This window comes from Halichoeres trimaculatus, unplaced genomic scaffold (genome assembly GCF_033239565.1).
Source record: "Halichoeres trimaculatus isolate MK-OKI-2021-1 unplaced genomic scaffold, fHalTri1.1 fHalTri1_scaffold_5, whole genome shotgun sequence".
Classification (NCBI taxonomy): domain Eukaryota; kingdom Metazoa; phylum Chordata; class Actinopteri; order Labriformes; family Labridae; genus Halichoeres; species Halichoeres trimaculatus.
In genome coordinates this window covers 20,733,188-20,752,084 of record NW_027437183.1, presented here as the reverse complement: position 1 = coordinate 20,752,084, position 18,897 = coordinate 20,733,188, and the positions used below count along the sequence as shown (strand labels likewise).

The following is an 18,897-nucleotide window of genomic DNA, read 5'->3' as shown; positions in this document are numbered from 1 at the left end:
GGCTTGCCAAGCTGCTTTTCTCCTATTGTATATGAAGATATACTTTGTTAATCCCCTTGGGGAGTATTCTGTTTTTTTACACAATAAAGGTAAGTGGAGTCGATTCCTGTCTTTCTTAGTGCTTTCATAAAGTTGCAAAAGCACAGAAAATGATCTCTCTTTCTTGGGAATACCGAGCATTGTTTTCTTGGGATTCTCCTAATCTTGAGAAAACTTTGCAAACAATATTTAACCAAGACCTCTTAAGGCCTCCATTATTTTGTATCCAGATTTACATTTTTTTTATTAATTAGTTTGGAGCATTAATGAAAAGACTTGCTTAAAAAGACACTAAGAAAAGGACACTAAAACACCCAAAGGAATCCTTATCCCATCAGACTTTTTTGGATTTATCATCAATCATATTTTTTTTCCTAAAAACACACAAGACAGGGAATTTACAAATTTACTATGTGTTTCAGCTCATATGGCTTCAGTGAAGTTGGGAATTAAAAATAAAGTGTAAAATGATGGACAGAATATTTTATATCATCAACAAATGTGTCAAGATGTATTTTTACTCAATGAAAAACTTATGATGAAGAAAAATGTGACAATGCCATCATTTTAAGGTTTGGGTGGTGCTGTCAAACTCTGTAGTTGCGTGTGGAGTGCTGAAGTATGGATTATATAAAAGAGCTTTGTTATCATCATAGCAGCTCTCGGTGCTCTGCCCTGTCCTTCATTTCTGCAACATAACTTCAGTCCTGCCAAACTGTGGGGAGCCTACTTTTAGAGACAAACACCCAGAAGTCTGCACAGATCTCAGCAATAAATGCAAGCTAGTCTTTAATATCAGATTCTAAGTTTTGGATCTACTCCTTTGATCCCGATGCTGCTTATCATTTTGGCTTTGTTCTCCAGTTTCATTGACAGAGAATGCTGCTCACTTGTGTTTTCTGGCTTTAATAAAGTCGGTGCTGTTCATTAAACAAATGTCCTCATTGACTGAAGAGCTGTAAAGTTTCAAGAATAAATAAACATGAACCCTTTGGAATGACCTGGGTTTATGAATTAATTGGTCATTAAATTCTGATATTGATCTAAGTCACAACAATAAACTAACAGTCTGCCTAAATAAACACCACACAAACAATTCTTTGTTTTCATGTTTTCATTGTATGCACCACGTAAACATTCACCTTGAAAAAGGTGGTGGATCGTGGTGGAAAAAGGGTGTGAATCACTCAGGTAGAGACTAGAGCTAATGGAGAGACAGGAGTCAGTCAGACCTGTAGCCCTGGAGGTCCACAAATTTACAATTTCATTTAGCAGTTGCTTTTGTCCAAAGCGATGTACTACACATACAAGAGGGTTTAAAATGCTCTGCCCAATAAAATCACATACACCAGTTTTAAGTTTGTGTTTCTCAAGGAGCATTGCCTGATTAGTATTATACCTCAAGCAATGGAGTTCGGAGAGGACCACAATCAAGATGTGAGATGACTGAATATGGTGTGTTCAAATCATGCAACCGTTTGTTGTTTGCCAGGCGCCGCACTGCATGCATCTCTGCTGACCTCTTGTGGATAATATTTGCTACTACAACATTCCTTTGTCTTACACTGGTTGTTGGAAGTTTATACTGGGGTGTACCTCTCATGCAATATGGTATAAAAAAGTAATTTGTTTTTTGCAGGTAAAAATATGTACATATAACTTGAGTTTGGAATCAAAAACAGAAAAAAATAATAATTAAAAAATAAAAACAAAACAAAACAAAACAAAAAAAACAAACAACAACAACACTGTAAAGTTAAAAATGAATTAATAGATGATTAATAACCAAAAATTCATAATGACATGTTTTTTTCTTCTGAAAGAAGAACACTCAAGATTTGAGGTAACTTGAGGGGATGCGTTTTTAATCATTCATTAGTTTTGACACTTATCTCTATGTCATGGAGAATTGTTGAGAGCTGAAAGAGAGTGTAATATTTTGGCACATTTTTTGGTTGATTATTTGTTTATTTCTAATTCATCTCAATGGATGTATAAAAATATCTATCAAATACAGTCCCCTCTTCATCCTCTTCGTTTGAATTCATTGTATTTTATCTGAATCTTTGTTTTCCTCTCTTTTTCAGGTTATTTCTCAAAAACACTAGTCACCATCCCCTAAGTATTTACATTTTCTCGTATTAACTTTACTATCTAATAAAGTGTACTAACTTCTAACTTGTTTGAATCAAACACAACTGTAAAATATAATGTCAAAAATTGAAAATTTATAAATGAGCCCTGAATTTAAACCTGAACTTTTTTTTTAATTGCTCACTAAAAAGATACATGACAAAACAAAACAAAACAAAACAAAACAAAAAAAAACAAAACAAAACAACAACAACAACAAAAAAAAAACCCGGATAAAAAATAACGGATTCGGTGGAGGACGGAGACTGACGAATCATTGTAGCGGACACCGTCAATGCAAAATTCCGCCGCTAGATGGTAGTAGTTTAACAGTGAGACTCTCAGCTGCAGTTTAACTTCAGAGAGAAGAAGTCTCCTCCCTCACAGTCCTCTGCGCTGGTAAAGTGACCTCTGCGGCTAACTGTTAGCGTGCTCCAAAACCATGGCTCCTCCTGTCGCTGTGTCACCTTTGATTAAGGTTTGTGTTGACATACATAATTCTCAAAATGCTGACTTTTCCGTTATTGTAAAAAAAACCCCAAATCTTCTACTACCGTTTCAGTTTGTGAGCTGCTCAGAGCGACGTGCTAACATGCTAACTGTCAGCTCCTGAGCGTGCTAGACAATCAGGGCAACTTGTATTTATTTATTAAGATTTAACAAACAAAAGACAAGCAAGGTTCTGATTATATGCTGCAATAATCTCTAAGGATGCATTAGGTGAATGGTATCGATGATTTAAGCGTGCGTCATCTTTGGCGTTGCTAGTAGTTATGTTCATTGAAACGGTGCAGTGTCGGCTGTCCAAAACAAACGTCCTTGGGTCTGATGGACATTTATCTGAAATAGTAACACTTTGATAATCTATTTCTTTTTTTCATTGAACAAACTAATGCGAGGTTTTCAATGAAATTTCATTTCTTTTTTAGAAACTAAGTGTTGACCTCGTCGTCGCCCTCAGCTGTTCATTAATGACAGCAGACAGGAGGCATCGATGCACACGCTGTTCAAATCCATATTTATATAAAAACCAAGATAAACCTTCCCATCTGATTTTATCAAATTAAAGACAGAACAGCTATGTTAACTTTATAAATAAAGTTTGACCATTTGGTGCCACAATAAAGTCTGATTTTATCAAATTAAAGACAGAACAGCTATGTTAACTTTATAAATAAAGTTTGACCATTTGGTGCCACAATAAAGTCTCATTTAATTATTAAAGCCCTCAATAAAGTTCAATGAGTTAAGGAATCGCGGTAAAGGAAGACCTTCGGGTGTCTAGAACTTCTGAACCCAAGACCATGATACCCTCATGGTCAGTTTTTCTACGTGGGTGAAAAGACAAGAAAAATAAATAAATAAATAAAAATAACACTGCTGTGTGTCTTTGCTCTTAAAGTGCTGTATAGCTTGCTTTGGTATGTTTGATGTCTTAAAAGCTTTGTGCATGGCACTTACCTGCTTTTTATCATTACAGACTGCAAGGTATTCAGCTTTGATTGTCGGCATCATCTACGGCAAAAGGAGATATGGTGAGTCCTCACTGGTTATCATGTTTTACTTTTTTAACAAAAATAAACCCCAGCTCTGACTGTAATTTCGGCTTTAAAGAAGAGATGATGTTTCTTAAATGTGTTTAAAGCTCCTGTGAGAAGTTCTTGAGTGGTTTAGAAAAAAACCGACATGAACAGTGACATCTATTTCAGACCATCAAGGTTAAGATTGACCAGTTCTTTATTATGGGTTTTGAAGCTTCATTTTAAGGGTAGTTTTTAAGCTTTACTTAATATATAACCGTTGAAGAGAAAAGGACAGGTAGGGAGTCAAAATTGGGGAAACTTACAGCCAGTGGTTGAGGTTAGTAGTTGAAACAGCAGCCACTGTGATGAGGACTATCGGCTGTTAAAATACAGCAGTATAAGAATTTTCTTTCTTCACAACACATTTAAAACAAAACTGCAAAGATTTGGGATGTATGAATCTGACACAGGGGGGCAAATTGACATGAACAGAAGTTTTTGACAGGAGCTTTAAGCATCTTATTAAGAGAGGATGTTTTCAAACTTGTGACACATGCTGTAACAGTGTGTTTAATAATTAGAATTGCTTTTTGCATATTAACGTTGTGAATTTAAGAAAATTTTCTTCTAGCTCTTTTTGGAATGGAGCTCATATCTGTCATTTTTTGATCTTAGTTAAACATTTATTTTAAAATCTGACCCCTTTGTTTGCTCAGATCACCTGAAGCCAATTGCAGCTGAGGAGAGGAGGATCGAGGAAGAGGAGAAAAAGGTTCGGGAGGAGCAGGAACGCATTGCCAAGCAGATAGCAGAAGGTAACTCACCAGCTCTCGTCTAATTTTGTCTACAGTTTACATACACACACACATACATACATACACCTTCATGCTCTACGGCTCACACTGTTTCCAGTTTCATGTGGTTGTTAATCAGTTGCATAAAACCCTGAATACATCTGTTTGACTTTCTCCTCACAGCAAATGAAGACACCATTCTGAAGTAAAGTTGGTGCTCTGAGGATTTCCACGTGCAATTCCCAAACCTCTCCTTCCTGTCTTTGGAGCCACAAGGCAAACTCGGGTCACAACCAGTCAAACACTCCTGTGTGGACGTGTGTGTGTGTGTTACCTTTACCACTATGACACCTCTCTGGACCATACAGTGACTTCAAGTTATTCACACAATATGAAATAGGCTCCTGAACTCAGCATTGATATTCTTAAAAAGCAGCTTCACTCATAAATTAAGTTCACATTTGTAATAAAAGATTTCCTTCAATACAGACGTACATGATGTACACGAACACAGTAGTCTTTGTCTTCAATTTCAGACATTTGACCATTTGTTCCTCTGTGTTTTTTTTGATGCTGTTACAGCTGATTATGAAATTATGGATGTTATATTAAACAGAAACATCAAAATTTTGCCACCAGGAATTCTGTTTTCATCAGTAATGATACTAAATATAAAGGCTATAAGGTCATTGTACCTTCTGGCATTCTGGCCTTGTATCTTGAAAAATACATCTTAGAAAAACTTTCATCACATTTTTTAGAAGACAAGTTTAGAAGTGCCAGATACTGGTTGGTGCTGCAGTATCAGTTAATGTCAGTTTTATCTGTTGATGTCATGACTTATTCTAAGTCAGAAAAAGAGTAGATGATATGATAATTTTCTCATAGGACAGAGAAAACAGCCAAAAACAGGCTCGGAGGTCATGCTTGAGGTTTGAAAATTGACATTTCTGGTTGTCAGATAATTCCCATTTTTCTAACCAGATACTGGACTCTTTAGGTTTCTAAACCTTTTAGATATGGACACAAAACAATATAGCGTATTGTAGAAACGCTAACGCAAATTTCTAATCAGCCAATCACATGGCAGTAACTCACTGCATTTAGGCATGGGGACGTGGTCAAGACAATCTGCTGCAGTTCAAACCGAGCAACCGAATGGGGAAGAAAGGTGATTTCAGTGACTTTGAATATGGCATGGTTGTTGGTGCCAGACGGGCTGGTCTGAGTATTTCAGAAACTGTTGATCTACTGGGAATTTCACACACAACCATCTCTGGGGTTTACAGGGAATAGTCCCAAAAAGAGGAAATATCCAGTGAGCGGCAGTTTTGTGGGAGAAAATTTTTTTGTTGATGCCAGAGGTCAGAGGAGAATGGCCAGACTGGTTCGAGCTGATAGAAAGGCAACAGTAACTCAAATTACCACTGGTTACAACTGAGGTATGCTTAAGCGCATCCCTGAACACACAACACATCAAATCCTGAGGCAGATGGGCTACAGCAGCAGAAGACCACACCGGGTGACCCTCCTGTCAGCTAAGAACAGGAAACTGAGGCTACAATTCGCTCACCAAAATTGAACAATAGAAGGTTGGAAAAATATTGCCTGGTCTAATGAGTCTGGATTTCTGCTGTGACATTCAGATGGTAGGGTCAGAATTTGGTGTCATCAACATGAAAGCATGGATCCATCCTGCGTTGTATCAGCCTACCTGAGTATTGTTGCTGACCATGTCCATCCTTATAAGACCACAGTGTACCCATCTTCTGATGGCTACTTTCAGCAGGATAACACGCCATGTCGTAAAGCTGGAATAATCGCAGACTGGTTTCTTGAACATGACAATGAATTCACTGTACTCAAATGGCTTCCACAGTTTTGGCTGTTTTGGCTTACAGTAAAGGCAACCCCAAAATTCAGTATCTCCTAAAATAAGGGTATAGTGAACTAATGATGTCATTAGTCATACTCTGATCAGCTGATGAATTGTGAAGACGTGCAAAGGTTCACTGAGCCTATCAATAGGCCTATTAATAAAATAGTCTCTTAGTCTGGTTCAGTCCATGACATAGTCATGGTGAAGACTGCTGACTGACAGGTTTCCAGGAGAAGGTTGCTGACTTCCTCCACAAGGAGGTTAAGACACTAAAGGTTACTGATGGAGAAGCTGTCTGTTTACAGAGTGCTGTATCCAAACAGATCTTTAAAGAGAGGAGAGGAGGAAAAGATGAACAAAGCAGCAGGGATAACCTCAGCCTGGAGAGGATCGTGAAGAAAAACCTGTTCAAGAACTTTACAAGGAGTGGACTGAGCCTAGGGTCAGAGCATCAGGAGCGACCAGGCACAGACAGATCAAAGAATTTAAATACTACTGTCTCATCCCTCGTGTCAAACCACTCCTGAACCAGAGAAGAGTCAGACCTGGGCAAAGGAAGAAAGGGACTGGACTATTGAGAGTGCTCCAAAGTCGTCTTTTCAGATGAAAGTCCTTTTCCTCACAATTGTGAATCAAGGACCCAGAGTCTGGAGGAAAATTGGAGAGGCTCAGAATCCATCACAGACATTAATCAGCAAACTTTAGAGCACTTCATGTTCTGCTCTCAGGGGCCTTTCTGTTAGTTTTGCTGCTTTGATTTTATCAACATGAGGAATAACTCACTCAAAATCAATCAATATGTTACAGAGAAAACATCTCATGCTCCTTTGAAACATACGTTACATAACAAAGTATTTTTGTGTATCCTTTGACGATTACTGATTCTGTCCCAAAGTTCATGACCCAACATGGCTGGAGTCCAGACGTGTTCAACTTGAGCTCACCTCCACTTAAGTAACTCCTGTGTCCCTGACTCCTGTCATTTAAAGAGAGCTTTTGTTTTCAGATTAGAGATACAGAGGTAACACTGTTGATGTGTCACGTTGATAGTAAAGTGCGGCTGAACCCAAGATGTCACAGCACAGAGGACTTATCTAATATCCTCAGGACAGGTTAATATTAGAACTACAACAATGGCAGGGCCGACTAAAAATACAAACGGACTTACTGGCACGCTGCTCGTCTTTACTTAGCTTTCACTGACTGTGGTTCTCGAAAACACCTCCTCAGGACTGGTGAGAGTGCCAACGGATGACCAGGATTATAGTGATCTGCTTACAACGTACACTCTTTCACAACATTAGAGTTCGCCACATCACAACACCAATGGGAGTACAAAAAAAGGACATCAATTGAGAAATGAAAATCTTTGGTAAAAATTTAAAACAAATGCAAAAGTGTAAAATATTCAGCAAAAAAACTCACAGGGTTAAAATTTGTAGTGAAAGTCCAAGACTGGTTCATAAAGCAACCTGACAACGTGTAGGTAAAATACAAAAATAACACCTGGTTTTCTTGAAAACAGTGCTTGTTTAGTTTTTTTTTTTTTTGTTTTATGAAATTATTCTACTATCATGAAACTTGGTACCTTTTTCAAACACTGTTAAAATATTTTATTTTACTCGTTGAAAGCAATTCAGGTGTCATTTAAAAAAAAAAAAAAACTTTTGTACCTTGAAAAAGGTCATTTTTCTGGACTTGTCAGGTGAATGTGGCTCATCTTGAGTCTAGTGAAGCAATTTTCCTAAAAATGAGAAATAAAAGCTTGCTCAGATTTCAGTTTCTGCAGTGTAAACACATCTGAAACAGGATATTTTTTCGGTTGTTTTGTTGTTGTGAAAGTGTTCAAATAAGTAAAGACCTGAGTGTCATATCTGACCTTCTTGTACATAACTCTTTGGAGTCAACCAGGGTGAAATTTAATTTAACACGCCTCCACAGTTTCCTGTTTAACGCACGTTTTTCTGGGATTACAGGGTGAAGCTCTGGCTGCGTTTTAAATAAGTTGGCTTCACACCACATTACCTGACGTGGGACAACAAACTTGAACATCTGAGACTTTGCTGACGTTACATGATGCAGCTTTGGTGTTATGTTGCTGCCGTAAAGGCTATTTAATGATGATTACAGATTAAGTTTCCTGTTCCTGGATGTTTTTTTCTGCATCCCTTATCCTTAAACTTTATATCTTATAATGTTTTCTACCCCTTCAAGAAACTGCAGCAGTGAACTCTTGTATTGTATGTTTTATAACGCATTCTTCTGTGACTTTGGAGTCAAACTGTTCATGAGTAAAAACTGTAGAGGATAAACTTCACTGATGTCTGTAACAGGAACAGTTGGAAACGTCTGTTAAGAGATGGATAAAAAATGCGAGGAGACTGATTATGGGCTTGTATCTGTAGCTGGACAGACCCAAAAGTTTTATGGAAAGCCATCTAATCTCTCAGTCTTTTATCTGCTCTGTATCAAAGAACACCCTGAGCCGGTACAACTTTAAAACCATCCATGTTTCAGTGTGAAGTTTAACCGGGAGGCCATATGATGCCATGAGGCCAAATTTACCTGTTTATTTGTGTAAACACCTGCGCCATGAGCGTGTGACTGGCGGCTCAGGCCACTTTTCTCCCCTCCCTGCGGCTTCTGTGATTATGTATCCCCAGCAAACAATTACATAAAGCCAACACACTGCTGACTGTAAGGGCTCAGCAGCTTACAGCAGAGGATTTTGTAAACTGGATTAGCGGTAGATTTAAACTCTGCATTTAGGTTCAAGAAGTGAAAATAATCAGTGAGCCTGTCTGTGCATTAGGTATAAAAAGGCTCGCCTGCCGTAGTCTCGGCACAGCTCAGACACGAAGCAGCCCTGCACTGAAGGATTCATTCATTACTGAGGACTCATTCTGCACTTCAGGTAAGATGCTGCTGCTTTAAGGGGACCTATCAAAAATGGGGGCACAGGAGTGACTCTTTGTCTTAAGCAGGAGTAGCTTGAAGGAACAAAACTTTACCAGTCAATCTGAAATGTTCTCCACTTTGGTTTTCTTCAGAATGGACTTCCAGATGTTTGCCCTGGTGATGCTTTTCCTGGCCTGCGTGGAGCAGGGCCTGGCCTCCTGCGTGGTGGACAGCTTCACAGTCAAACAGGACTTTGACCCCAAAAGAGTGAGTACAGAATGTTTCTCTGGAAATCCATGAATAGAAAGATTCACAATTCAGCATTTTAAACCACCTTTAAGTTGTTAACACAGGCACAGTGAGAGACTTTTGGCCTTTTAAATGTAAACCAGCACATCATCTGCATACAGTGAAATACTGTATACAGTCTCTTGTATTCCTCCCTGTTGCGCAGACATGATGAAAGCCAAATTGAATTCAGAACAATAAGAGAATTAATCTCTGTGATTTTTCTCCACAGTATGAAGGAAAGTGGTACGCTCTGCAGAAGAAAGATCCCGAGGGTTTGTTCCTGCAGGACAACATCTCTGCTGAATACACTGTTGGTGACGATGGCTCAATGATTGCCTCCTCCAGGGGCAGGGTCACTCTCTTTGGGTGGGTGTTTCTCAAGTTTTGAAGTTTATCCATCAGTTAAATTCTGGATGTTTCAGAAGTGTCTTCAAGCAGCTGTGATAATATTTTTCCTCACTTTTGGTTTCCAGATTCTGGGTTGTGTGTGCTGACATGGCTGCTCAGTACTCAGTCCCCGACCCCGGCACCCCCGGCAAGATGTTCATGAACTACCAGGGACTGGCCAGCTACCTCTCCAGCGGCGGTGAGTCACCTCAATCTAACCCTCCCACCTCTCCTCACTCCTCATTCTCCCTCTGGACACTTAGAGTAAACCTCTCTGCTCTTCCAGGCGACAACTACTGGGTGATCGACACAGACTACGACAACTATGCCATCACCTACGCCTGCCGTAAACTGAAGGATGATGGAAGCTGCGAGGATGGATATGCCCTGGTCTTCTCCCGCAACCCCCGTGGCCTCCCACCTGCCATCCAGAGATCAGTCCGCCAGAAGCAGGAGGAAATCTGCATGGCCGGAGAGTTCCAGCCTGTGCTGCAGTCTGGTACGTACTCAGTCCTACATGATGTGCATATGAAGCTCTGCTGACTTATAAAAAGTCTCAGTTCAGACCTAAAATTGAAGGCTTATAGACCTTTTAAGTCACTCTTCAAATACTTATAAACTAAATATCTAATCTGCAAAAGTTTGAACCAGAAGCAGTCATCCAGTTTTATCTGCCAATTTACAGTTGATGGTTGTAAAATGTCATGCATGTTTCCTCCTTCTCTCTGTCAACAGGAGCTTGCTAAACTGCTCCCACACTGCAGTCAGCTGATCAGCACCTCATCAAACTGGATTCATTGTTCAGCTACAAAGAAGACACAGCAGCCGGTCTCAAACATGCAAACCTTTAGAAAAATCCAGTTTTTTTCTCCAGTAAAAAAAGACAAGAATTTATGGATGAATCAAATTGAATGACCAAAAAGAAAATTAACTGCCCACTGCCAAAATAAAGGAGCCAAATCGTTTAAAACTATTACAGGTTGATTAAATGTGATGATATCATTGAGAAAACAGTCTGTCTTCTGTCACACTGATGGGTCACATCTGTGCTACAAATTCATTCTGTATTGGTGACAATAAAATTTTATAAAGAAACTCTTGTTGTGCTGTCTCTTTTGAAAAAAAAAGGATGTTTGAAACTTAGAGAGGTGATTTAAAGTTTATTTCTCTTATAACTGAATGCAACCATTTAAAACTCTGGGACATTTTAACAAAAAGTTAAAAATGATAAAAACTTTGAAACATATTACAGAGAAAAAAGATTTTTTGGCCTGATTCTGTGACAGAGTGGTCAGTAATTTCTGACCTATTTCTGTCTTTTTCTTCAAACCCCAAAAATGACACAATATTTACAACAATACAAAACAAATACATAGTGTGGTCTATGTTTAACACTGCTCTTGGTCAGAAGGTTGGAGAGCATTGAAACTGGAAGGCACTCTTCACATCCTGGTATCCAGCAAGTCTCATGGAAGGACAGAAATCAGTAACTGATCTAGCTTTTCAAAATAAAAGCATTTTTTCTTTTTCAAAACTTTTAACCTCAAAAACTAACTGAAGCAGGAAAACATATTAATCCATAGCTTCAAATTGCTACTGGTTGTGATAATGATTGCGCTCTGTTATTTCTACCTGAATCTTCCCACACTTTAAAAAAAAAAACTTTTTTGTAAAAAAAACTTTCAAGAAACTTGATGTGAAGTGATGTCCTGCCTGTCTTGGTCTAGAGCACCTCTGAATACCTCTCTGGTAGTGAGTACGGCCCTGGTCTCCCCCAGTAGTCTACGGCTCGAACCCTGTACACACCACCAACCTCTTGATCCACTGCAGACACACAACACGGGACATGGATTAGTTTTCTGGTTGGATGCTATGAGATTTGAAAGGTGGATAAAACTTTGTTGCTCACATTGAAATAATTTACTCTGAATTCTTACCTGGTGAAAAAACACAAGAGGTAAAAATAGTGTCTTGAGTATTGACTCTACTGAACTCTTTTTGGTCTGTGGAGAACTCAACTTCAAATGTTTTGATGCATCTGCAAAAACAAAGACAGGAAAACACATCAGTGGGTGTTTTCTCAGTTTGGCCCATGCATGTGGACATAGCAACAGAAAACAAATAACACTGAAAGAAAGTATACACCTACTTTGAATCAACACAGTGGTCTGACCAGATGATCAGGACCTGGCCTTTAGTGATCCTGATGAAGCGTAATCCATTGACCTTATCAAAAGTTAAAAACAGAGGACACTTCAGGATAATCTCTTTGGAACAGGCAGTCCGGTCTAACTCTGGACCTCTTCGTTGGCTGTGTTTCTCTTACTTTCACAGCACCGTTTGGCGTCACAACAGGGTGTTACTGTAAATACTGTGTTCATACTTAAACCATTATATACTCTGAGTTAACGGTATTTTTGCACTGACCTGGTCTGGCACGGCTTTGGGCTTGGCACAAACGTGAATGAGGAGGACTGAAGGGACAGAAAGTTTGGCTTTCAGAGTCAGAGTGTCTCCTGCAGGAGCTTCAAAGGGACCATCAACATGAGGGTCCTGAAACACAGATGTCCTGTATGAGGGGTTTGATCTTATGTGAATAAAGCAGACTGTATATTGTGACAGTGCTCTGATGTGTGGTTGTTTCTTGATTTAACATAAAAGTCTTCATGCTGAGAGCTTCTTTTTTTATTTACTCAACCAATGATCTCCCTTCACATTGTTAACTCAGCTTATTTACTATAATCTTATATCAATATGTTCCACTGTGCTCATTCTGTGGTTTGTTACTTGGTGTCAGTTGCTTTAAGAAGGGTAACTTCCACTCAGCAGGTAAAACATTTTTGTTTCTCCAAGCTGCTGTTTATCTTATACATTCAAAGTTTGAATCTTATGGCGAATGCTGTCATTTTTCTGCTTATGTAAACTAATTTGGATCAGTATCTTCTGATTTAGTGTATTTTTGAGTCTGAGCACACAAACTCTTTTTCATATAGTTACGTAGATTAGGTCCATTGCTAAGCCATCTTCATGCCTGGCTTGTATGATTTCTTTCAAAAAAATTATTTACTGTAGATTTAGAGGGTGTGCTGTGATTGGCTGTTTGTTTACTGACTTTTTTATTGTGTTTTGTTTTGTCTTTTTGGCACTTCTGCTTGAGAGCACTTTGTAAACTAATGGTTTTTTTAATTTTCTATTATTATTATAATTATTATTATAATAGTCCTATGTTGTTAATGGAGATGCTGTTTTTCAAGTCAAACTTCAGAATAAGTCCAACATTTAATTTCTTTCAATTAATCAGACAATAACTGTAACCTCTATAAGTTAGAAAAATTGAAGAGAAAAGAATAGAAAAACATTGTTTTCTGTCTCCCAAAGAAGATAATACAGACTGATTGAAATTATTTTTTGATGTCAAAGTTTTTCTTAAACTGTGTTTCAACCATCCTAACACTGTTTTATAAAGATTGGGAAGAACTATAAATTTGGAGTGTTAATTTTTCACTTTAATTCATATGACAATCATTTTATGTTTCTTCAGAGTTATTTAATCTCTGTTTTTACCTGCACACTCCTGAGGTGTCTGAACTGCTGTGCTGTGGGGAAGTCAGGGCTGCCCATGCTCTGCCACAGCTGATACGGGTTGGACACATTGTTGTCCATATAATAAGTGACATACATGAGACCTGGACAGCAAACGGATTGATGTAAGGACCTTACTGTACATGTGACTGAGCTTTAAACAGCTTTGACCTTTGACTTTGAGGTACATTAAAGCAGGGGCTCTTACCCTTTCGAGCAGCCAGCCCTTTCAGTGACACAGTGACATCATCTGTGTTGAAGGACGAGCTGTTGTCGTCACTGTTGTAAACCAACACGGCTGCCTGCCAGCTGTCTGAGCCGCCCGGCATTAAAGGACTGTGGCTGCTGGCCAGAACTCCCACAGTGCTGTTGTTGGTTCCTGAAGAACCCTGAACCTGAGTCTCTCCTTGTAGTACAAACATACACAGGAGAGGTGATTAAAAAACAGCATTGGAGTCTTTCCTGCGCACACACATGAAGTCAGAGCAAAGTTTAGACGCCTCCACTGAGGGAAACATTAGGTGTAAACATTGAGTAAGAAAAATGTCACCTAGCAGAGCCAGCAGACCCATGACAGTGAGGACAGGCTTCCTGATCAGCTGCACGTGAGGTGGGTGGGTGTTGTTGACCTGGAAGCGGGCGGTCAGGGTGCGCTGGGTGAATTGGTGCGGGTGGTAGCTGAGGAAGGCGTTGTCGTTGCTCAGCAGGGTGTAGTTGATGTTACTCTTAGGGTCGGAAAGCAGGAGCTCCTGGTGCTGGTGTATAACCTGTTGGAGGGAGTAGAAAGGAGATTTGATCTACTTTAATCAAACTTTAGCTGCTTATAACTGGTGTGAAGCTTCAACAACTGCACTTACTGAAACAAATTAACACTTGAACTGCCAAATGTATACCATGTTGATTTGCTAAAATTGTTGAGTTTTTCCTCTGGTGGTTTCTATGAGGTGTGCCCTCTCTGGACGTGCAGATGGACAGAGTTGTGGACTGTTTTTTTACATTTAAATGACAAATTTTTCACTTTTAACTTGCACTGCTGATGATGATGCAGCTATGCTTACACCCATGCTCAGCTTGTAGCGCTGAAGCTGATCGAATCGAATGTCCAAACCGCTGGAGATTCCTGAGGGGCTCTGGATGTTTAAGGTGCACAGAGGATTCAGAGGACTCTGTCTCGGAGCAAAGAGAGTTGGTGCAACAAGAGGCTTTAGGAGATATCAGCCATATCCCTCCTCTCTCATTAAGGATGGATGAACTGACAGGACTAACCAGTTGTCAGATGGAGTTTGGGGAAGAGCAACTGACATCAGTGCTTCAGTGCAAAGACAAAAGTACTCTGCATTTCTCTACTTATTTTATTATTTTTAGTATTTATTCCTTATTTATTTACATTTTTATTACAACTCTGACATTAAATTTATCATGTGTAGGGGCAACTGTAATGACTGAATTTTCAGCCTGTGCTAAGTAAAGTATTTCTAATTCTGAAAACACTGACTGAATATGTAAATTACAACTAACAGCATTTCTTAATCTAGTACAGATACTTCATTTCTCTTCACACCAGACCTAAATTTATCTGCTGTTCTTTGTCATACATTGGTTTCACATCATGCTTCTACATCACCTTAACCACCATCGCAGCATAGGTCACGTCAGCCCTCCACTCCTGAGGCCTGGACCAGCCCACCAGAGGGTCAGCCTCGTCGTTGTAGACAGGGAGGCTACTGAAGCGAGGGAAACGCTCCTGGATCTCCTTCACCGTCTGCACCTCTTGCTGGAGAATGGGTAAGGAGTAGCCTCCTCCCTGTGGGATGGGAAGACATGGAAGCTTAGCTGATAAAAAACCCCACATGAGACTGACAGTTAATACATTAACTCTAAATGTTCTGCTCAACTGTTTTGTTTCATTTTGAGTCTCTATATTCGGTCAGGTTCACTCTACAATTCGGTGAGGTATATTTTGCTTAGAATTAAAAAAATAGGAATTTTATGCAACATAATGAGGGTGAAGTTCTTTTGACAAAAAATTTACACGAGTTGTTTTCCTATAGTTTTACATTTTATACTTTTTTTTAACTTATGGTAATGCATTAATATTTATTCATTAATTTATAATTGTGTATTAAATACTTTTACCATCAAGCGGCATCTCAACCATTTCGCTGAGGTCAATTAAAAAACACAGGGGGGTAGTAAAATTTGTTTTCGAGTTTAGTTGTTAGTGTCCTGATAACATAACACATATTTGGAGTGAAAATTAAAGGGTTAATAAGAACATTTTAATAACTTAAGAGTGCTTTTCTTTTAGAACAATGAAGATTTAAGGTAATCCACAAAAGTCTTCACATACCTATACTTCAGTTTCCATATAAAAAGTATATCACGACTGCGGTTTAGTGATGGCCCCAAACAATATCTCAGTAGTAAGACTTTTTAAAGAACCCAAACGAGGTAAACAAATGTAAAGGTGGGCCGGCTGCTGTGACCTTATTCTAAAAGCATTAAAGGTAAAAACTGATGTGTAAGCTCTCTTTTTGTTGGACATAAACTCTGAGTCCAGAAAAGCCCACCTTCTTGTGCAGGGCGATGTAGTCGATCCTGACCCCGGTCTCTCCAGTGAAGTAGTTGGTGCCATTGTAGCAGTGCTGCAGCATGGCCCAGCAGTACGGTGAGTGAGGAGGGGAGTGACAGGAGTCACCTGGACCACCAAACCTCAGGAGACCACTGGCCGCACGTAGACCCTCCGAACAGGCATCGTAGTAGTTTAAGAAGCCTATAGAAATGATTAAAACACTGTGGTCTCCCAAATCAACAGTGAATTCGGTCTCCATAACAAAGAGAGATGATTTTACTTATCAAACCAGGATCATGGGTTCTGGTATAAAATATAACACTGCATGCGTCCTGTCATGAATATGCAGTTTCAGAGTATTTATGCAATCACACAGTTGAAAAAAAAATAAGTGCAAGACAAACTATTTATTAGAGAATATAATTGATTTAAAACTACACTTTTTTTTGTAAAATTAGCTTCATGCTGCAGCATTGTTTACTTGAAAACTAACAGATCAGACAGAAAATGTTCCTGCAGGATGCTTCATGAAAGTTACCTTGTATTGATACAGAGACATTATCAAAGTCATGGTTGTTCGGCTCGTTCCATGTTTCAAAGTTCCACTGAGAGATGCGGCCCAGGCCGTACATGCCTGAAAATCAAAAATCAATTAAAACATTAAGCAAAAAAAGCTTTAAAGTAACATGGCATTAAGTCTAGCTCTGTTTACATGTCGCACTCAGTTACTGTCTTTACTGTTACTGTTTTTTGCAGACACACAAAATTCTCTTTCATTTTTTTTAATTACAACTTGCAAGTTTCTTTGAATTGGAAGACAATTATTACAAAAGAGATTCCCAACCTTTTCAGCCTGTAACCCCCATCCCCTGCTGTGGCAATAAACCAAGAGGTGACCAATCCAAAAACAAACAAAAAACACCAAAATAACGGTTTAATGTACAAAATTTGGCTTACAGACAGAAAATGAGCAAACCTATGTGCACATATTGCTGATTCTTAAATCAATATGCCTCTACTATTACCATCCTTATCCTGCTGTGTCACCTCAGGGGTCTTCTACAGAAGGAAATTATGGAAAACAGATCTAACTTTTTCTGTTTGTATGGTTTTATTAAAAAAAATGTAACCCCCGATTTTGTATATATTTTTACAATATGCAATTGTTAATATTTTTTGATTTTGAAAGGCATTCCACGACCCCTACTTTGCAACCACTGTGTAATAAAAAGCTCCATGACCCACTCACCGATATACCTCTTGGCTATGAGATAAATCAGATTCCTCCACTTGAACACTTGTGATTTGTCCTCAAAGTCAGTGAAGTAGTTGTTGACACTGCCCATCAACTCAAAACCTGCAAGCCCAGAAGCGTGGGAATGGAATATTATGGCTAAATTATTTACAGAAATCATCAGTCAAAGTAAATATAAACTAACATGCTTGCTCTGCTTTGCTTGTAGTCTATTGTAGAATAATGTGAGACCTCATGTCTGGGTTCTTGATCATCTTTCCTTAATCATAAAGTTGCATTGTAATAAATAATCCTACCTGGTTGAAGTCCATTGGCCCATAAGAGTTCTATCAGCTGGTCCAGTTTTGTGAAGTTGTATTGGGTTTGTCCTTCTATATCTCTGCAGCAACACAACCAACATGCTTTAACTTCATAATAAACCAGCTGCATCATTTATAATCCATTTCATTGTCATCATTCTTTTCAAATCTGTCATTGCAATCAACGATGTGCCTTCTCCATGGTTATGTTTACTTACTGTGCAGAGACCAGCTCCAGCATCCAGTGTATCCTGACCTGCTGGATTCCTCCATGGGGGACTGAGCCCACATAAGCTAGGTTCAGCTGCTGGTCAGCACTCAGGTCAAACTGATGAGACTGAGTGTGAGGGAGAGGAGGGCTAACACAGAGAAGAGACTAATATTTGATTCTGTGAGGCAGTAGAAAAATAAAAATGCATTTTATAGTCGTAGATTTTATATAATCTCGCCTTAATTCGACTTACTAAAAAGGTTTGACAAACTAAGACAACAGACATCAGACACTAGTGTAAATCTCAACGGAAAAACAAAGACTATAATAATTTGATAAAGAAGTTAGCCACATGCTACTTTTTAAACATGTCTAATTAAACAGAATGATTAATTTCCGTCTTACCTGAATACACACTTCTCACTAACTACTGCTGCTGTGTAAAAAACTACTGATGCAAGCTCTTCATATCTTTCTCACCAGAAACCAGTGCTCCTCCAGAAGTGTTTCAGGTCTCCCACTGCTCTCTCTAGGTCCACAGTGATGACATGAGAAGCTGCTGAAGTACTGGCTGTGTAGAGGAGTAAAGCAAAGATAGTAAAAGTTTTCCACTTCATGTCTGAGACAGCGCATGGCAACTCACACGAGCTTCTAATCAACCAATGAGTTCAGCTCAAACCCAGCATGCCTCTCGCATAGCATGTCAATACACGATAAGCAACACTTTATCGCAGAAGGTGGAAAGCCGAAAAAACAGAAACATCTCGCTGCAAGAGTAGAGATGCAGTCAGCTGACCCCGGTGACGTCATATGTGTGCGACGCTGTCGTGTAGTTTTTTTTTTCATAAAGGAAACTACACATTAAAGAGTCACTGACCTGGATCTGTGGTTTTCTTCTGTTGTAAAACAAACAAAATACTCTCTTTAGTTTATTTCTTTCAATATCATTTTAAACATACACAATATGAAAAGCGTGTCTTTGAAAGCTGCTGAGAAAAGCAGATAAAAGTTATCGACCTACAAATATAGGGTGG

At 39.0% G+C, this 18,897-nt stretch overlaps 2 protein-coding genes and 1 long non-coding RNA gene across 3 annotated transcripts; 2 read left to right on the top strand and 1 right to left on the bottom strand.

Annotated features, from left to right (window-relative positions):
• The first annotated feature begins 2,498 nt into the window (after nucleotides 1-2,498).
• On the top strand, nucleotides 2,499-5,142 carry LOC141790815 (uncharacterized). Its single transcript, XR_012598285.1, has 4 exons — nucleotides 2,499-2,650; nucleotides 3,653-3,707; nucleotides 4,412-4,510; nucleotides 4,673-5,142. It is a non-coding gene; the product is annotated as an uncharacterized LOC141790815 (long non-coding RNA).
• Nucleotides 5,143-9,148: 4,006 nt separating this feature from the next.
• On the top strand, nucleotides 9,149-10,895 carry LOC141790246 (purpurin-like). Its single transcript, XM_074669976.1, has 6 exons — nucleotides 9,149-9,282; nucleotides 9,419-9,533; nucleotides 9,787-9,923; nucleotides 10,031-10,143; nucleotides 10,231-10,443; nucleotides 10,680-10,895. Exons 2-6 carry the CDS (start codon nucleotides 9,420-9,422, stop codon nucleotides 10,688-10,690), a joined length of 588 nt encoding a protein of 195 aa, XP_074526077.1. The 5' UTR covers nucleotides 9,149-9,282; nucleotide 9,419; the 3' UTR covers nucleotides 10,691-10,895.
• A 227-nt stretch (nucleotides 10,896-11,122) lies between these two features.
• Nucleotides 11,123-18,649, bottom strand: idua (alpha-L-iduronidase). The gene is made up of 14 exons (XM_074670344.1): nucleotides 18,344-18,649; nucleotides 17,871-18,011; nucleotides 17,650-17,732; nucleotides 17,348-17,455; nucleotides 16,637-16,732; nucleotides 16,097-16,299; nucleotides 15,151-15,330; nucleotides 14,077-14,293; nucleotides 13,735-13,932; nucleotides 13,509-13,630; nucleotides 12,372-12,497; nucleotides 12,094-12,170; nucleotides 11,882-11,982; nucleotides 11,123-11,768 (listed from the first exon to the last, which is right to left on the bottom strand). Exons 1-14 carry the CDS (start codon nucleotides 18,478-18,480, stop codon nucleotides 11,668-11,670), a joined length of 1,890 nt encoding a protein of 629 aa, XP_074526445.1. The 5' UTR covers nucleotides 18,481-18,649; the 3' UTR covers nucleotides 11,123-11,667.
• Nucleotides 18,650-18,897: the final 248 nt, after the last annotated feature.

Excerpts from the sequence above, each read along its gene's own strand:
- LOC141790246 (XM_074669976.1), top strand. The coding sequence starts at position 9,420 with ATGGACTTCCAGATGTTTGCCCTGGTGATGCTTTTCCTGGCCTGCGTG. Across the intron at positions 9,534-9,786 it reads AGGACTTTGACCCCAAAAGA|TATGAAGGAAAGTGGTACGC; the intron begins GTGAGTACAGAA and ends TTTTCTCCACAG. Across the intron at positions 10,144-10,230 it reads CAGCTACCTCTCCAGCGGCG|GCGACAACTACTGGGTGATC; the intron begins GTGAGTCACCTC and ends CTGCTCTTCCAG.
- idua (XM_074670344.1), bottom strand. The coding sequence starts at position 18,480 with ATGAAGTGGAAAACTTTTACTATCTTTGCTTTACTCCTCTACACAGCC. Across the intron at positions 12,498-13,508 it reads GACACCTCAGGAGTGTGCAG|GACCCTCATGTTGATGGTCC; the intron begins GTAAAAACAGAG and ends TCTGTGTTTCAG. Across the intron at positions 11,769-11,881 it reads CTCTTGTGTTTTTTCACCAG|TGGATCAAGAGGTTGGTGGT; the intron begins GTAAGAATTCAG and ends GTGTGTCTGCAG.